Below are 17,934 nucleotides of genomic sequence, written 5' to 3'. Positions count from 1 at the left end.
TCAAAGGAATTTCTACACATCACATCTTTGATGTTTCACTTAGGGAACTCTTTCTTATATCTTACTTAAAATCCACTTGCTATAACAAGTTTAAATTCTTTGCCAATGAAAGCAGTTACCTAGCATCTGCTCTCTGGTACGTAGTACACTGTAGTGCCAAATTTTATCATGTAACATGTATCCCAACATGGTAAGAGTCTGCAATACTCTGCAAAAATGTTGAAGAAACTTAAGTAATAAGTAAATTTGAGAATTGTGGAGGGTGTTGAGTAGCTGTGAGTTATGTGTCTCGCCACTGTGAGGCCTGTGAAAGTCATTACTGTTTTTCTCATTTCTACTTCTGCATATTCTCTTCAGTTTGAGAACAACTGGACCATCCTCTCTGTAAAACTATTTTTATTGTCGCTTCTCATCTTCTTTTAAAGGCTGCAAATAGTTCCTTTCATCTTTCTTTGGAGGTTTTATTTTTCATCCTATTAATCATCTTTGAGTCTCTTCTGAATCCCTTCCAAGTCTTTTTTTTTTTTTTTTCTCAGTGTTCCTGTAGTTTAGAAGTACAGAACTGGACACAGTGCCCTGAGAGTATCTGACCGCTTTTGAGTATCCTGGAGGAAGATTTCACACTCGTACAAGTGCCAGAGTCTACTTCATATAACCTTAGATTATGTTTGCTTTCTAAAAATGTAGTCATGTATTGCTGACTGACTGTCAGATTTTTATCTGACCTTGATCTTTTCCTTTTATGTTTATTTATAGTTTGTACATTAATCATCTTTTTTTTATGGAGTCTGTTTTTCTTGACTGGATATATATTGCTTCACACTGTCCTCATTGAAATTCATTGTGTTTTTTTCTGATTACTTAACCACTTACCCAATGTCATTTCCATTCCTGTCTTTCCGTATGGCCCACCCATAGGCTTTCTATATTATCTGTGCTATTCAAGTCAGTAATGCAAATGTTAAAAAAAAAAAGGCAGAAGGTAGAGAAGTGTCCTAGAAGCAATGGCAGAACACATTTGTTGATGTTTCTCCAAACGTACTCTGATCAGCAGCCAGACGGGGTAGTAGAGAGCTGTGTTCCCTTCCTTCTATGTTTTTTATACTCCTAGAATCTATTGCCCTCTTCCTGAAAGTTTGGTGTCTGCATCTCCACACAGCTATGCAGAGAAACAAAGAAAGCAATTCATCTTGCACACTTCTGTCAGATTTCATCTTAATCACTGCTTTGTACATATCTCTCCCTGTTCATAACTTTCTGTGGCTCTCTATCACCTGCTGAATTAAATATAAACTTTCTAGTTTGGTATTGAAGACACATTTTGGCCTGAGTCTCCCTTTCCAGTCTGATTGCTTATAACTGTGTTTCATACCATATTAACTACTTGTCATTCTCCAGATATCTCTTTCACTTTTTCTTTTTTTTTTTTTGTGAGACAGAGTCTTTCTCTGTCGCCCAGGCTGGAGTGCAGTGGCGCGATCTCAGCTCACTGCAACCTCCGCCTCCTGGGTTCAAGCAATTCTCCTGTCTCTGCCTCCTGAGTAGCTGGGATTATAGGCATTCGCCACCATGCCCAGCTAATTTTTTGTATTTTTAATAGGATGGGGTTTCACTATGTTGGCCAGGCTGGTCTCAAACTCCTGACCTCCCAAAGTGCTGGGATTACAGGCGTGAGCCACCATGCCTGGCCTCTTTCACTTTCTGAAGTCTTGGTTTGTTTGCATTGTTTGGCCTACTTAACACACTCTGATTTCTGTTACCATTTAAGACCAATTTCTTTCACTTCTTTTCTTTATGGATTTTTCCAATTAGATATAGTCTTTCCATTCCACCCCCACCCCCCAATCTTTATACCCTCTTGGGTACTTTTGTCTTATGTTATCACTATTTATGTGCTTTTCTTATCCTCCTGGTAGACAGTATATTTTTTATTTTATTTATTTATTTATTTATTTATTTATTTATTTATTTTTTGAGAGAGAGTCTTGCTCTGTCACCCAGGCTGGAGTGCAGTGGCACGATCTCAGGTCACTGCAACCTCCACCTCCTGGTTTCAAGAGATTCTCCTGCCTCAGCCTCCCGAGTAGCTGGGATTACAGGCGCCCGCCACCACACTTGGCTAATTTTTGTAGAGATGGTATTTCACTACGTAGGTCAAGCTGGTCTCGAACTCCTGATCTCAAATGATCCGCCCACCTCAGCCTCCCAAAAGGCTAGGATTACAGGTGTGAGCCACTGTGCATGTTTTTTGAGAACTATCTCCTTCTTATCTTGGTAACTTCGATATACCTAGCATGTATTTGCATAAGAAATTGAATAGACTTGGCCGGGCGTGATAGTTCACGCCTGTAATCCCAGCATTTGGGGAGGCTGAGGCGGGTGGATCACCTGAGGTCAGGAGTTCAAGACCAGTTTGGCCAACATGGTGAAACCCTGTCTCTACAAAAAATACAAAAATTAGCTGGGCATGATGGCAGGTGTGTGTAATCCCAGCTACTTGGGAGGCTGAGGCAGGAGAATTGCTTGAACCCAGGAGGCCGAAGTTGCAGTGAGCTCAGATTGCGCCATTGCACTCCAGCCTGGGTGACAGAGCGAGACTCCGACTCAAAAATAAATAAGTAAATAAGAAAGAAATAAAAGGTAGTGACTAGAATAAATTGAATAGACTTAAAAAAATTTTTTCAGTATTTATAGGTACATGCCATATAGATGAATTAGATCAGTTTGAGCACATTGTATGATATATTTGATTTAAATTCCAGTGTACACTTATCTAGTTGCAGACTGCTAGCAAAGTTTGTGGATCAGCAGGTGGTCCACACTTTGAGTAACATTGTTATAAGTACTTTTTTCCCTCTTAAAAAATTGTAGAAGCAGTTAAAGGTTTATAATTTGCTGTGTTAGTTGTTAAACAAAATTGCTAAATTCAGCAATTGCTTGATTGCTTATTTAAAGTTGTACTCTAAAAGCCCTATTATGATTAACTTTAATTATTTTCTAGAAACTATCCAACTCTGGCCAATATTGAAAGGAAGAAGAAGTTAAAACTTGAAAAGGAAAAGAGAGGAGCAGTATTGACAACAACACAATATGGGTAAGTTCCTTATGCTTATGAATAATGAAAAGGAGCACAAAACAAAATCTTAAAACCCTTATGTACTCAATTCTGAAATCTTTGCTTTTGTAACTTATTTACTTAAAAAGACAAATTTATTTATTTTTATTTTTATTTATTTATTTTTTTGAGACAGAGTCTCGCTCTGTTGCCCAGGCTGGAGTGCAGTGGCGCCATCTCGGCTCACTGCAAGCTCCACCTCCCGGGTTTGTGCCATTCTCCTGCCTCAGCCTCCCGAGTAGCTGGGACTACAGGCATGCGCCACCACGCCCAGCTAATTTTTGTATTTTTAGTGGAGATGGGGTTTCACCATGTTGGCCAGCATAGTCTCGATCTCTTGACCTTGTGGATCTGCCCACCTTGGCCTCCCAAAGTGATGGAATTACTGCACCCGGCCCCATGCCTGGTAATTTTTGATTGGATACTTGACACTGGAAATTTTACATTATTGGGTGCTGTATTAGTCCATTTTCATGGTGCTGATACAGACATAACTGAGACTGGGCAATTTACAAAGGAAAGAGGTTTAACTGTACTTAGAGTTCCACGTGGCTGGGGAAGCCTCACAATTGTGGAGGAAGGCAAGGAGGGGCAAGTCACATCTTCTATGGATGGCAGCAGGCAGAGAGAGGAGAGCCTGTGCAGGGAAACTCCCCTTTTTAAAACCATCAGATCTCATGAGACTCATTCACTCACTATCACAAGAACAGCTCAGGAAAGACCCACTCCCATATTTCAATCACCTCCCACCTGGTTCCTCCCATGACATGTGGGATTGTGGGAGTTAAAATTCAAGATGAGATTTGGGTGGGGGCACAACCAAACCACATCAGGTGCTGTATATTTTTGTGTTTCTATAAATGTTCTTGAACTTTTTTCTGGGAACACAACTGAGTTACTTAGAAACAGTTTGATCCTTCTGGATCTTGCTTTTAAGATTTGTTAGATGAAACCAGAGCAGTGTTTAGTCTGAAACTAACTACTCACTACTGATGTAAGATCTTACTGGGTATCTTACCCCATGCCCTATGAAATACGAGGTACAAACAGGCCCTAGTTATGACTCCAAGTGAAGATGAGGTGCTGATAACTCTGATCCTTTTGGGTGGTTTTTTTCTCCCCAACCTTGGGTAGTTTCCTGACAAATACATGCCAGTCAGTCTTCTGATAAATAGTCCAGGGTAATTCCTCTGCAAATCTCTAGAGTTCTCTCTCTCTCTCTAGTTTTTTCCTCTCAGGTATGTCCTGTAGCTCTAGATGTCTTGCTCTCTCTGGTGTCTCAACTCCAGTTCCTCAACTCAGGGATTCTACCAGGTCCCATCTGGATTCCTCTTCTCCGCAGTCTGGAAACTCTTTAAGGCTGTAAGCAAGGGCAGTTGCAGGGTTCACTATTCATTTATTTTCTGTCTTTCAGGGCTCACTGCTCTTGTTGCTTCATGCCCTGTGTCATAGAGACCGTTGTTTATTCATTTTGGCTAGTTTTTTGGTTATTTCAGGTAGGAGGATAAATTCAGTCCCTGTTACTTTATTTTGGCCAAAAACAGAAGTTCTTAATTGTGTCTTTTATAAATAAAAATTTCAATTTTCATGAAGTCTGATTTATTAATCTTTTATTTTTATGGTCAGTGCTGTGTGTGTTCTGCCTTAAAAAAAACTTTTGCTTACTTGGAGATCATAAAACTATTTCCTTATGTTTTCTTTTAGAAGATTTATTGCTTTGCCTTTTTGGTATATGTCTAGAATTAATTATTGTACATAGTGTAGGGTTTAAGGGCCTTTAAAATTTTTTCACATGTGAATTACAGTTGATCCAGCACTAATTGTTATACCATGCAAACCCCAACCAAAAGTAACCTGGTATAACAATATTAATGTCAGACCAAATAGATGTTAAAGCAAGATGTGTTATTAGGGATAAATAGGAATATTTTGTAATGTTAAAAGAGTCAGTGCAACAAGAAGACATACCAATTCTAAATCTATATGTGTCTAGAACATAGCTTTAAAATATGTAAAGTGAAAATTTTGAAACAAACACAACTCTTGAGCAGAGAGACAAAAATCCTATACAAAATGTTAGCAAATAAAATCTGGCAATATGTAAAAAGGATATAACATCATGACTAAATGGGATTTATTCCAGGATCATGTTTATTTATCACATTAACATAGTGAAGGAGGAAAATGCTATTAACTTAATGAGTAAGGAAAACAGTTTGATAAAATGTACCACCAGTTCATAAAAAAGACATATCAGCAAACTAGTAATAGAAAATAATTTCTTTAATCTAATAAAGGATATCTATCAATACTCTGTAGCCACATCGTACTTAATGGTGCAGTAGTGATCACTCCCCCACCTCCCCTAAGATTAGAAGCAAGATAAGGATGTCCAGTGTTACCACTTTTATAAATGAATTTAGCAAGGTTGCCAAATACATGTAAGATCAATATTTTTAAAATCAACTCTATTTCTATAAAGTAGCAACAAACAATTAAAAAGTAAAAATTTAAAAGATACCATTTAGAATAGCATCAAATACCTACGAATAAACCTAACAAAAGTTTTGTAAGATTCTACACTCAAAACTACAAAACATTGCTCAGAAAAATTCAAGGCCTGTATAAATTGAGCAATATATAATATTCATGGACTGGAGAACAATATAATTATCTTAATTCTCTCCCAAATCCAATTAATTACAGTCAAAATTCCAGCAAGGTTTTTTTTTGTTTTTTTTGTTTTTTGGTGGAGGAGGGATGGGGGAGATTGATAAGCTTTAAAATTACAGTGTGTCACTTAATGACAGGGATACATTCTGAGAAACAGGCAATTTTGTTGTTATGAACATCATAGAGTATACTTAAACAAACTTAGCTAATATAGCCTACTACACACCTAGGCTGTGCAGTAAAGCCTATTGCTCTTAGGCTACATCCCTGTACCATGTGTTACTGTATCCAGTTGTAACACAATGCTAAGTATTTGTGTATCTAAATATAGAAAAGTTTCATTAAAATGCACCATTAAAAGCAAAAAATGGTATACCTGAATGGGACACTTAGCATGAATAGAACCTGCAGGACTGGAAGTTGCCTTGGGTGAGTCAGTGAGTGAGTGGAGAGTGAATGTGAAGGCCCGGGATGCTACTATACACTACTGTAGACATTACAAACATTGTACATGTAGGCTACACTAAATTGTTTTATAAAAGTAATTTTTTACTTTATGATGTTATGATATTACTGGGAATTATTTAGCTCTGCTATAATCTTACAGGACTACTGTCATATATGTGGTCCATTGTTGATCAAAATGTCATTATGTGGCGCATGATTGCATATGAAAGTACAAAGGATCTAGAACAGCAACTAAGAAAGCTAGAGTAATGAAGATAATTGTGGTGTTGTCCAAGCATAAATAGATAAATAGAGCAGAATAGAGCCCACAAACAGATCCACTGAGAAACAATCACCTAACTTATGATAAATCTGGCAGTATAATGCAGTGGAGAAAGGATCATGTTTTCAACAACCTATTCCTTTTAAACTTTTTGTGTCTCTATTTAAAGTGTATCTCCTATATATTATGTAATTTTGTCTTCTTAGTAATCTGAACTGAAAATCTTTGCCTTTTAACTAGTGCTTAGTTCATTTACATTTAATGTAATTCCTAATGTAGTTGGGTTTTTAATTTGTTCTTCCTTTCTTGCCTTCTTTTGGATGGAATCTTTTTTTTATTACTTAATCTCTCCATTTTAGGTACATCTACATTTTTATTTACATTATGCCTTTTGTAACTATTTTTACACGGTTGATTAAATGAACTTTTCTTTTCAAATGATTGTCAAGTCATAGTATAACAGAACTACTCCCTTGAAGGTGAAATAGAGTGCAAATAACAGATACACTACTTTCTCAATTAAGTCTTATAGATGTCATTAGTGAAGGATCTTCTTAACTCATTACTTATTAGTGAATACCTTAATGATGATCATTCAGAAGCTAGCTGTGGTCAGATGCTATAAGAGAAAAATACAGAGAAGGCATCTGTGAATGGGAGCTCAAAGAAAGTGGCATCTCTTCATTATCCTTATGGGGCCAGTGGGCCGGAGGCAGAAACTAGGCCTGTTTTCTTTGCAGTGACACTGTTAGGTTCTTAGCCTGACATCTGTGGATGGACATAGGAGATTGGTCCATGGCTTTCTGCAAAATTTGGACTATACATATATATTAATTTTTGTAATGAGATTCTCCAAGGGTTATTATGACCCTAAAGGGATTAAAAATCTCTGGATTGCAGCTATATAAATTAAACATGTTGATTTAACAAATTATTTCAAAAATGTTATGATAGTAAACTACCATTTATTAAGGGCTTAATGTGTTATCTTACTCTGTGAAGTACTGTATTTATATTATCTTAATTCTATGTCCCCGTAATTCCCATTCTGTTTAAAGGAGTAAACAGGCTTAGGCATACAAATATTTGTACAACAGACACAGCCTATAAGTGACAAAGTTGAGATTTAGATGCAGATTTCTAATTATTTACTGCATCCTCCATTATTAATGAAAAATGAATTTTGCCCAATAAATGGCAAACTGTCAAAAGCCTATCTTTGCGAAAACTCATTCCCACCAATGAGTACCTTGTGTTATTGTCTACTATGAAGGAACCTTTTTTTAACTGTCTTCCCCGCTCCCGCACACACACACATAGTTTAAATTAGAAGATGCTCGCATAATTTTTTTTTTTTTTTGGAGACAGAGTCTTACTTTGCCCGGGCTGGAGTACGGTGGCACAATCTCGGCTCACTGTGACTTCCACCTCCCAAGTTTAAGCAATTCTTGTGCTTCAGCCTCCCGAGGAGCTGGGACTGCAGGTGCCTGCTACCACGCCCAGCTTATTTTTTGTATTTTAGTAGAGACGAGGTTGCCCAGGGTGGTTTCGAACTCCTGAGCTCAAGTGATCCGCCCACCTTGGCCTCCCAAAGTGCTGAAATTAAAGGCGTGAGCCACCGCACCTGGCCAATACTTGCTTTCTTTCTAAAAGTAGTTGTAGCTGTTGAGAGGGCACTTGATTTGAGCTGGCTGTGAAATTGCAATAGGCTTATGTGTTGTGATAGGCCTATAAAGCAGAGAAAATAGTACCTGTCTTACCTATTTCAGAGGGTTCATGAAGGTTCAACAAGTCATATTTGTAAATGCTTCAGAAACTTTAACTCCTTAAAAATGAGTAGACAAGGCCAGGTGTAGTTGGCTCATGCCTGTAATCCCGGCACCGTGGGAGGCTGAGGTGGGTGGATCACCTGAGGTCAGGAGTTCGAGACCATCCTGGCCAACATGGTGAAATCTTGTCTCTACAAAAATACAAAAATTAGCCGGGCTGATGGTGGATGCCTGTAATCCCAGCTACTCGGGAGGCTGAGGCAGGAGAATCACTTGAACCCAGGAGGTGGAAGTTGCAGTGAGCCAAGATCATGCTATTGCACTCCAGCCTGGGCGACAGAGTGAGATTCCGTCTCAAAAGAAAATAAAATGAGTAGACAAGAGTGAACATACTTTATAAACTCTAAGAAACACTTTCAGCTGGGCACGGTGGCTCACACCTGTAACCCCAGCACTTTGTGAGGCTGAGGTGGGCAGATCACGAGGTCAGAAGATTGAGACCATCCTGGCCAACATGGTGAAACCTTGTCTCTACTAAAAATACAAAAATTAGTTGGGTGTGGTGGCACGTGCCTGTAATTCCAGCTACTTGGGAAGCTAAGGCAGGCAAATCGCTTGAACCTGGGAGGTGGAGGTTGCAGTGAGCCAAGATCACGCCACTGCACTCCAGCCTGGCGACAGAGCAAGACTCTGTCTCAAAAAAAAAAAAAAAGAAAAGAAAAAAGAAACTTTCATGTACAATAGAAGAATGAAATAATGCTGCCAGTTAAATTGACCTTTTTTTTATTTTAATTTAATTTTTATTATTATTATACTTTAAGTTTTAGAGTACATGTGCACAATGTGCAGGTTAGTTACATATGTATATATGTGCCATGCTGGTGTGCTGCACCCATTAATTCGTCATTTAGCATTAGGTATATCTCCTAATGCTATCCCTCCCCCCTCCCCCCACCCCACAGCAGTCCCCAGAGTGTGATGTTCCCCTTCCTGTGTCCATGTGTTCTCATTGTTCAATTCCCATCTATGAGTGAGAACATGTGGTGTTTGGTTTTTTGTCCTTGCGACAGTTTACTGAGAATGATGATTTCCATTTTCATCCATGTCCCTAGAAAGGACATGAACTCATCATTTTTTATGGCTGCATAGTATTCCATGGTATATATGTGCCACATTTTCTTAATCCAGTCTATCATTGTTGGACATTTGGGCTGGTTCCAAGTCTTTGCTATTGTGAATAGTGCCGCAGTAAACATACGTGTGCATGTGTCTTTATAGCAGCATGATTTATAGTCCTTTGGGTATATACCCAATAATGAGATGGCTGGGTCAAATGGTATTTCTAGTTCTAGATCCCTGAGGAATCGCCACACTGACTTCCACAATGGTTGAACTAGTTTACAGTCCCACCAACAGTGTAAAAGTGTTCCTCTTTCTCCACATCCTCTCCAGCACCTGTTGTTTCCTGACTTTTTAATGACTGCCATTCTAACTGGTGTGAGATGGTATCTCATTGTGGTTTTGATTTGCATTTCTCTGATGGCCAGTGACGATGAGCATTTTTTCATGTGTCTTTTGGCTGCATAAATGTCTTCTTTTGAGAAGTGTCTGTTCATATCCTTTGCCCACTTTTTGATGGGGTTGTTTGTTTTTTTCTTGTAAATTTGATTGAGTTCATGGTAGATTCTGGATATTAGCCCTTTGTCAGATGAGTAGGTTGCGAAAATTTTCTCCCATTTTGTAGGTTGCCTGTTCACTCTGATGGTAGTTTCTTTTGCTGTGCAGAAGCTCTTTAGTTTAATTAGATCCCATTTGTCAGTTTTGGCTTTTGTTGCCATTGCTTTTGGTGTTTTAGACATGAAGTCCTTGCCCATGCCTATGTTCTGAATGGTAATCCCTAGGTTTTCTTCTAGGGTTTTTATGGTTTTAGGTTTAACGTTTAAGTCTTTAATCCATCTTGAATTAATTTTTGATAAGGTGTAAGGAAGGGGTCCAGTTTCAGCTTTCTCCATATGGCTAGCCAGTTTTCCCAGCACCATTTATCAAATAGGGAATCCTTTCCCCATTGCTTGTTTTTCTCAGGTTTGTCAAAGATCAGATAGTTGTAGATATGCGGCGTTATTTCTGAGGGCTCTGTTCTGTTCCATTGATCTATATCTCTGTTTTGGTACCAGTACCATGCTGTTTTGGTTACTGTAGCCTTGTAGTATAGTTTGAAGTCAGGTAGCATGATGCCTCCAGCTTTGTTCTTTTGGCTTAGGATTGACTTGGCGATGCAGGCTCTTTTTTGGTTCCCTATGAACTTTAAAGTAGTTTTTTCCAATTCTGTGAAGAAAGTCATTGGTAGCTTGATGGGGATGGCATTGAATCTATAAATTACCTTGGGCAGTATGGCCATTTTCACGATATTGATTCTTCCTACCCATGAGCATGGAATGTTCTTCCATTTCTTTGTATCCTCTTTTATTTCATTGAGCAGTGGTTTGTAGTTCTCCTTGAGGAGGTCCTTCACGTCCCTTGTAAGTTGGATTCCTAAGTATTTTATTCTCTTTGAAGCAGTTGTAAATGGGAGTTCACTCATGATTTGGCTTTCTGTTTGTCTGTTATTGGTGTATAAGAATGCTTGTGATTTTTGTACATTGATTTTGTATCCTGAGACTTTGCTGAAGTTGCTTATCAGCTTAAGGAGATTTTGGGCTGAGACAGTGGGGTTTTCTGGATATACAATCATGTCATCTGCAAACAGGGACAATTTGACTTCCTCTTTTCCTGATTGAATACCCTTTATTTCCTTCTCCTGCCTAATTGCCCTGGTCAGAACTTCCAACACTATGTTGAATAGGAGTGGTGAGAGAGGGCATCCCTGTCTTGTGCCAGTTTTCAAAGGGAATGCTTCCAGTTTTTGCCCATTCAGTATGATATTGGCTGTGCGTTTGTCATAGATAGCTCTTATTATTTTGAGATACATCCCATCAATACCTAATTTATTGAGAGTTTTTAGCATGAAGGGTTGTTGAATTTTGTCAAAGGCCTTTTCTGCATCTATTGAGATAATCATGTGGTTTTTGTCTTTGGTTCTGTTTATATGCTGGATTACATTTATTGATTTGCGTATATTGAACCAGACTTGCATCCCAGGGATGAAGCCCATTTGATCATGGTGGACAAGCTTTTTGATGTGCTCCTGGATTCTGTTTGCCAGTATTTTATTGAGGATTTTTGCATCAATGTTCATCAAGGATATTGGTCTAAAATTCTCTTTTTTGGTTGTGTCTCTATCTGGCTTTGGTATCAGGATGATGCTGGCCTCATAAAATGAGTTAGGGAGGATTCCTTCTTTTTCTATTGATTGGAATAGTTTCAGAAGGAATGGTACCAGTTCCTCCTTGTACCTCTGGTAGAATTCGGCTGTGAATCCATCTGGTCCTGGGCTCCTTTTGGTTGGTAAGCTATTGATTATTGCCACAATTTCAGCTCCTGTTATTGGTCTATTCAGAGATTCAACTTCTTCCTGGTTTAGTCTTGGGAGAGTGTATGTGTCAAGGAATTTATCCATTTTTTCTAGATTTTGTAGTTTATTTGCGTAGAGGTGTTTGTAGTATTCTCTGATGGTAGTTTGTATTTCTGTGGGATCTGTGGTGATATTCCCTTTATCATTTTTTATTGCGTCTATTTGATTCTTCTCTCTTTTTTTCTTTATTAGTCTTGCTAGCGGTCTATCAATTTTGTTGATCCTTTCAAAAAACCAGCTCCTGGATTCATTAATTTTTTGAAGGGTGTTTTTTGTCTCTATTTCCTTCAGTTCTGCTCTGATTTTAGTTATTTCTTGCCTTCTGCTAGCTTTTGAATGTGTTTGCTCTTGCTTTTCTAGTTCTTTTAATTGTGATGTTAGGGTGTCAATTTTGGATCTTTCCTGCTTTCTCTTGTGGGCATTTAGTGCTATAAATTTCCCTCTACACACTGCTTTGAATGTGTCCCAGAGATTCTGGTATGTTGTGTCTTTGTTCTCGTTGGTTTCAAAGAACATCTTTATTTCTGCCTTCATTTCGTTATGTACCCAGTAGTCATTCAGGAGCAGGTTGTTCAGTTTCCATGTAGTTGAGCAGTTTTGAGTGAGTTTCTTAATCCTGAGTTCTAGTTTGATTGCACTGTGGTCTGAGAGACACTTTGTTATAATTTCTGCTCTTTTACATTTGCTGAGGAGAGCTTTACTTCCAACTATGTGGTCAATTTTGGAATAGGTGTGGTGTGGTGCTGAAAAAAATGTATATTCTGTTGAATTGGGGTGGAGAGTTCTGTAGATGTCTATTAGGTCTGCTTGGTGCAGAGCTGAGTTCAATTCCTGGGTATCCTTGTTAACTTTCTGTCTCATTGATCTGTCTAATGTTGACAGTGGAGTGTTAAAGTCTCCCATTATTATTGTGTGAGAGTCTAAGTCTCTTTGTAGGTCACTCAGGACTTGCTTTATGAATCTGGGTGCTCCTGTATTGGATGCATATATATTTAGGATAGTTAGCTCTTCTTTTTGAATTGATCCTTTTACCATTATGTAATGGCCTTCTTTGTCTCTTTTGATCTTTGTTGGTTTAAAGTCTGTTTTATCAGAGACTAGGATTGCAACCCCTGCCTTTTTTTGTTTTCCATTTGCTTGGTAGATCTTCCTCCATCCTTTTATTTTGAGCCTATGTATGTCTCTGCACGTGAGATGGGTTTCCTGAATACAGCACACTGATGGGTCTTGACTATCCAATTTGCCAGTCTGTGTCTTTTAATTGGAGCATTTAGTCCATTTACATTTAAAGTTAATATAGTTAAGTGTGAATCTGATCCTGTCATTATGATGTTAGCTGGTTATTTTGCTCGTTAGTTGAGGCAGTGTCTTCCTAGTCTCGACGGTCTTTACATTTTGGCATGATTTTGCAGCGGCTGGTACCGGTTGTGCCTTTCCATGTTTAGTGCTTCCTTCAGGAGCTCTTTTAGGGCAGGCCTGATGGTGACAAAATCTCTCAGCATTTGCTTGTCTGTAAGGTATTTTATTTCTCCTTCACTTATGAAGCTTAGTTTGGCTGGATATGAAATTCTGGGTTGAAAATTCTTTTCTTTAAGAATGTTGAATATTGGCCCCCACTCTCTTCTGGCTTGTAGAGTTTCTGCTGAGAGATCCGCTGTTAGTCTGATGGGCTTCCCTTTGTGGGTAACCCGACCTTTCTCTCTGGCTGCCCTTAACATTTTTTCCTTCATTTCAACTTTGGTGAATCTGACAATTATGTGTCTTGGAGTTGCTCTTCTCGAGGAGTATCTTTGTGGCGTTCTCTGTATTTCCTGAATCTGAATGTTGGCCTGCCTTGCTAGATTGGGGAAGTTCTCCTGGATAATATCCTGCAGTGTGTTTTTCAACTTGGTTCCATTCTCCCCGTCACTTTCAGGTACACCAATCAGACGCAGATTTGGTCTTTTCACATAGTCCCATATTTCTTGGAGGCTTTGTTCATTTCTTTTTATTCTTTTTTCTCTAAACTTCCCTTCTCTCTTCATTTCATTCATTTCATCTCCCATCACTGATACCCTTTCTTCCAGTTGATCGCATGGGCTCCTGAGGCTTCTGCATTCTTCACATAGTTCTCGAGCCTTGGCTTTCAGCTCCATCAGTTCCTTTAAGCACTTCTCTGTATTGGTTATTCTACTTATACATTCGTCTAAATTTTTTTCAAAGTTTTCAACTTCTTTGCCTTTGGTTTGAATTTCCTCCTGTAGCTCGGAGTAGTTTGATCGTCTGCAGCCTTCTTCTCTCAACTCGTCAAAGTCATTCTCCGTCCAGCTGTGTTCTGTTGCTGGTGAGGAACCACGTTCCTTTGGAGGAGGAGAGGCGCTCTGCTTTTTAGAGTTTCCAGTTTTTCTGCTCTGTTTTTTCCCCATCTTTGTGGTTTTATCTACTTTTGGTCTTTGATGATGGTGATGTACAGATGGGTTTTTGGTGTGGATGTCCTTTCTGTTTGTTAGTTTTCCTTCTAACAGACAGGACCCTCAGCTGCAGGTCTGTTGGAGTTTGCTAGAGGTCCACTCCAGACCCTGTTTGCCTGGGTATCAGCAGCGGTATCTGCAGAACCGCGGATTTTCGTGATCCGCGAATGCTGCTGTGATTGTTCCTCTGGAAGTTTTGTCTCAGAGGAGTACCTGGCCGTGTGAGGTGTCAGTCTGCCCCTACTAGGGGGTGCCTCCCAGTTAGGCTGCTCGGGGTTCAGGGGTCAGGAACGCACTTGAGGAGGCAGTCTGCCCGTTCTCAGATCTCCAGCTGCGTGCTGGGAGAACCACTGCTCTCCTCAAAGCTGTCAGACAGGGACATTTAAGTCTGCAGAGGTTGCTGCTGTCTTTTTGTTTGTCTGTGCCCTGCCCCCAGAGGTGGAGCCTACAGAGGCAGGCAGGCCTCCCTGAGCTTTGGTGGGCTCCACCCAGTTCGAGCTTCCCGGCTGCTTTGTTTACTTAAGCGAGCCTGGGCAATGGCGGGCGCCCCACCCCCAGGCTCGCTGCCGCCTTGCAGTTTGATCTCAGACTGCTGTGCTAGCAATCAGCGAGACTCCTTGGCCAAGGACCCTCCGAGCCAGGTGCGGGATATAATCTCCTGGTGCGCCGTTTCCTAAGCCCGTCGGAAAAGCGCAGTAATCGGGTGGGAGTGGCCCGATTTTCCAGGTGCCGTCTGTCGCCCCTTTCCTTGACCAGGAAAGGGAACTCCCTGACTCCTTGGGCTTCCCGAGTGAGGCGATGCCTCGCCCTGCTTCGGCTGGCGCTCGGTGCTCTGCACCCACTGTCCTGCGCCCACTGTCTGGCACTCCCTGGTGAGATGAACCCGGTACCTCAGATGGAAATGCAGAAATCACCCGTCTTCTGCGTCACTCACGCTGGGAGCTGTAGACCGGAGCTGTTGCTATTCGGCCATCTTGGCTCCAAAACCAGTTGGCCTTTAATGATAATACAACGCATCCCAATTTCAGAGGGATAACAATATGGGTAGAAATTTGCAGCATAGCATCAATAAGGTGTGGTATATTGTGGGGTACTGTCCTTCTAAAGTTGTATCATAGGCTTCCCTGTCTTTGAAAGTCACTGGAATTTGTTTTATTTTGGTCTCTTTAATGTACTAGGCTACAAGTGATCAATTTTACAACTAGGTTTCTTTTGTATCTAGTAGTCTTTTTCAAAATTTTCTTGGAAGGTCAGTGCCTTTTATATTAAAAATTGCAATTTTCTTACTCCAGCAAGATGAAGGGGATGTCCAGACATTCACAAATGGCAAAGATCAGAAGTCCTGGCAAGAATCACAAATGGAAAAACGACAATTCTAGACAGAGAGCAGTCACTGGATCAGGCAATCACTTGTGTGATTTGAAGCCAGAAGGTCCACCTGAGGCAAATGCAGATCCTCTTAGTGTTTTGATAAACAGTGATTCTGGTAAGCTAAACAGGAAAATAACGTATTTATAAGTGTATAGACAATGATGCTGAAGTTGATTATTCACAGCCTTGTTTGTGGAAAGTTTAATATCAAATGTATAACAGTGCAGAATGATGCTTTTGTTTTTGTTTTTAATAGGAGCATCTTGTTTAAAATGTCATTTCAGAACATCTTTTCTGAGTCTTGGGTGGGTACATGGGGCAGGGAGGCTATAGGAGAAAGACTGTATTTGCTGGATAATTTTCATTAGTATGATGTAATCTTAGAAATTTCTTAAGATTGTTTTGAATGTATTAATGCTGTAGATTCAAATTTGCCCAAATATGTGGATTTTCCCTTTACCTATAAAGCAGCAATTCTAATGGAAGTCAGTATACTTTATGCTACTGAGCATGAGCATGATCTCGGGCAGAAAATACTAATTCATTATGTTTGATTAGTACTGTTCTTCTTCAGAGCATAGATTATATTTATATATGTTTGTCCTTGAATTTCCTCTAAAACGTATAGGGCTAGTTAACTTGGTTATTAGTTGAAAAATAAAAGCATTAAAATGCTGCTGTCACATATAGATATCATTTAGCCTTTGAGACTCCATTTCTCTTCCTGAGAAATGAAATGTATATGTAAATATTTTTACTACCTTTTTCTCCAGTAACATTGTGAGGCTTTATCTAATTGCATATGCTTTGTACTGCAAAGAAATACCCAAAGATTATTAGTGAGTGAACTGACATTAGTGACATTGTAGATTTGATTGTAGGCTGTTTAGCTTGGATGATGTTGGCTTCTGTGATAATCACATGGCAAGTTTTTGAACTTACGAATGGCAAGAAAAGAGAGGATAACTAATTCGTTGACTGAATTAGGATGGAAAAAGATCATTGCATAAGGGAACATTAGGCTAAGTAGAAGATAAAATTTAATAACATTAATGATGATAAATTAATATCAACTAACACTTATTGAATAAGGCACTTACTGAGTTCTATATGCTTTATATAGATGAAGTCTTCTTATGACAGCCTTTTACACATATACCATTACTGTTTCCATTTTAGAAATGAGGAACATAGAGACTAAGTATGTTTATGCCATTGAAAGTAATAGTAAAAAATGCAGTTACTTTTGCATCAACCTAATAGTTTATCTTAGTCATTCTGCTCATTAGTGGAAGAATGAGAATTTGAACATATGAGTCTCACTCCGCCAGTACACTACACATCCTCTAAATATGAAGTCTGAATTTGTGTAAAAAAAAGTACTGTTTGAGTCTAGGATCGTTGAGATGTGAGAGAGAGCAAGAAAAAGGCAGATGATATTTTGAGCCAGTGCTGAGTTTACTCTTGGGCACTGATTTTTTGTTTGTTTTCTTTCAAAAAATTTTAGAGAGAGCTCACATGCTTCTTCAGACTTGTAATGTGAGGCCTTGATGACAAAAGACCATCTGTACTCAAATATAAGCTTTTATGTCATTAAAACACTTAAAACACAAATGTGAAGACTACCATTATAATCAGTAAGTTACTAATTTGAAAATTATGTAATTCTTTTACTTTGTGCAGTTTTCTAAATGAACACTTGAAGGACTCTAAGACTGATATTGGATAGTCTTTGTTGTTCTTCATTTTGTTAACTTAGCTTTGGTAGATGATTAATTCTGTTTTCCCTTTTTTTTTTTTAAAAAAAAAGTAAAAAGTATTTCAATATATACTAATCTGGTAAAACACCAACTAAAAGACGATTGTATCTTGCTTCTATTTAAGCCTGTCTTAGTCCTCAGTAGATGCCTTAGACATGAGAAACAGTGGTAAATCCTCTCATCCTTATTGGTAGAAATAATTCAGTTGGCTTCTGAGGAGCAGTTGAAAGAGAGATCTCAGGCTGGGCACGGTGGCTCACGCCTTGTAATTGCAGCACTTTGGGAAGCTGAGGCAGGTGGATCAACTGAAGTCAGGAGTTCAAGACCAGCCTGGCCAACATGACGAAACCCCGTCTCTACTAAAAATACAAAAATTAGCTGGGTGTGATGGTACATGCCTGTAATCCCAGCTACTTGGGAGGCTGAGGCCGGAGAATCGCTTGAACCCATAAGGTGGAGGTTGCAGTGAGCTGAGATCGCACCATTGTGCTCAAGCCTGGGCAACAAGAGCAAAACTCGGTCTCAAAAAAAAAAAAGAAAGAAAGAGAAATCTCA

The 17,934-nt window shown here is 39.3% G+C and overlaps 1 protein-coding gene across 1 annotated transcript in view; it reads left to right on the top strand.

The window, feature by feature from the left end:
* The window catches only part of NUFIP1 (nuclear FMR1 interacting protein 1), a 53,575-nt gene that overhangs the window by 20,085 nt on the left and 15,556 nt on the right, over positions 1-17,934 (top strand). Inside the window, exons 6-7 of the mRNA XM_024230973.3 lie at positions 3,002-3,094; positions 15,541-15,734. Coding sequence (XP_024086741.3) covers positions 3,002-3,094; positions 15,541-15,734 — 287 coding nt within the window. The remainder of the gene's footprint in view (positions 1-3,001; positions 3,095-15,540; positions 15,735-17,934) is intronic.

This window comes from Pongo abelii, chromosome 14, assembly GCF_028885655.2.
Source record: "Pongo abelii isolate AG06213 chromosome 14, NHGRI_mPonAbe1-v2.0_pri, whole genome shotgun sequence".
Lineage (NCBI taxonomy): Eukaryota > Metazoa > Chordata > Mammalia > Primates > Hominidae > Pongo > Pongo abelii.
Note: the sequence above shows the minus strand (reverse complement) of the source record. Positions and strands in the feature narration are given on the sequence as shown.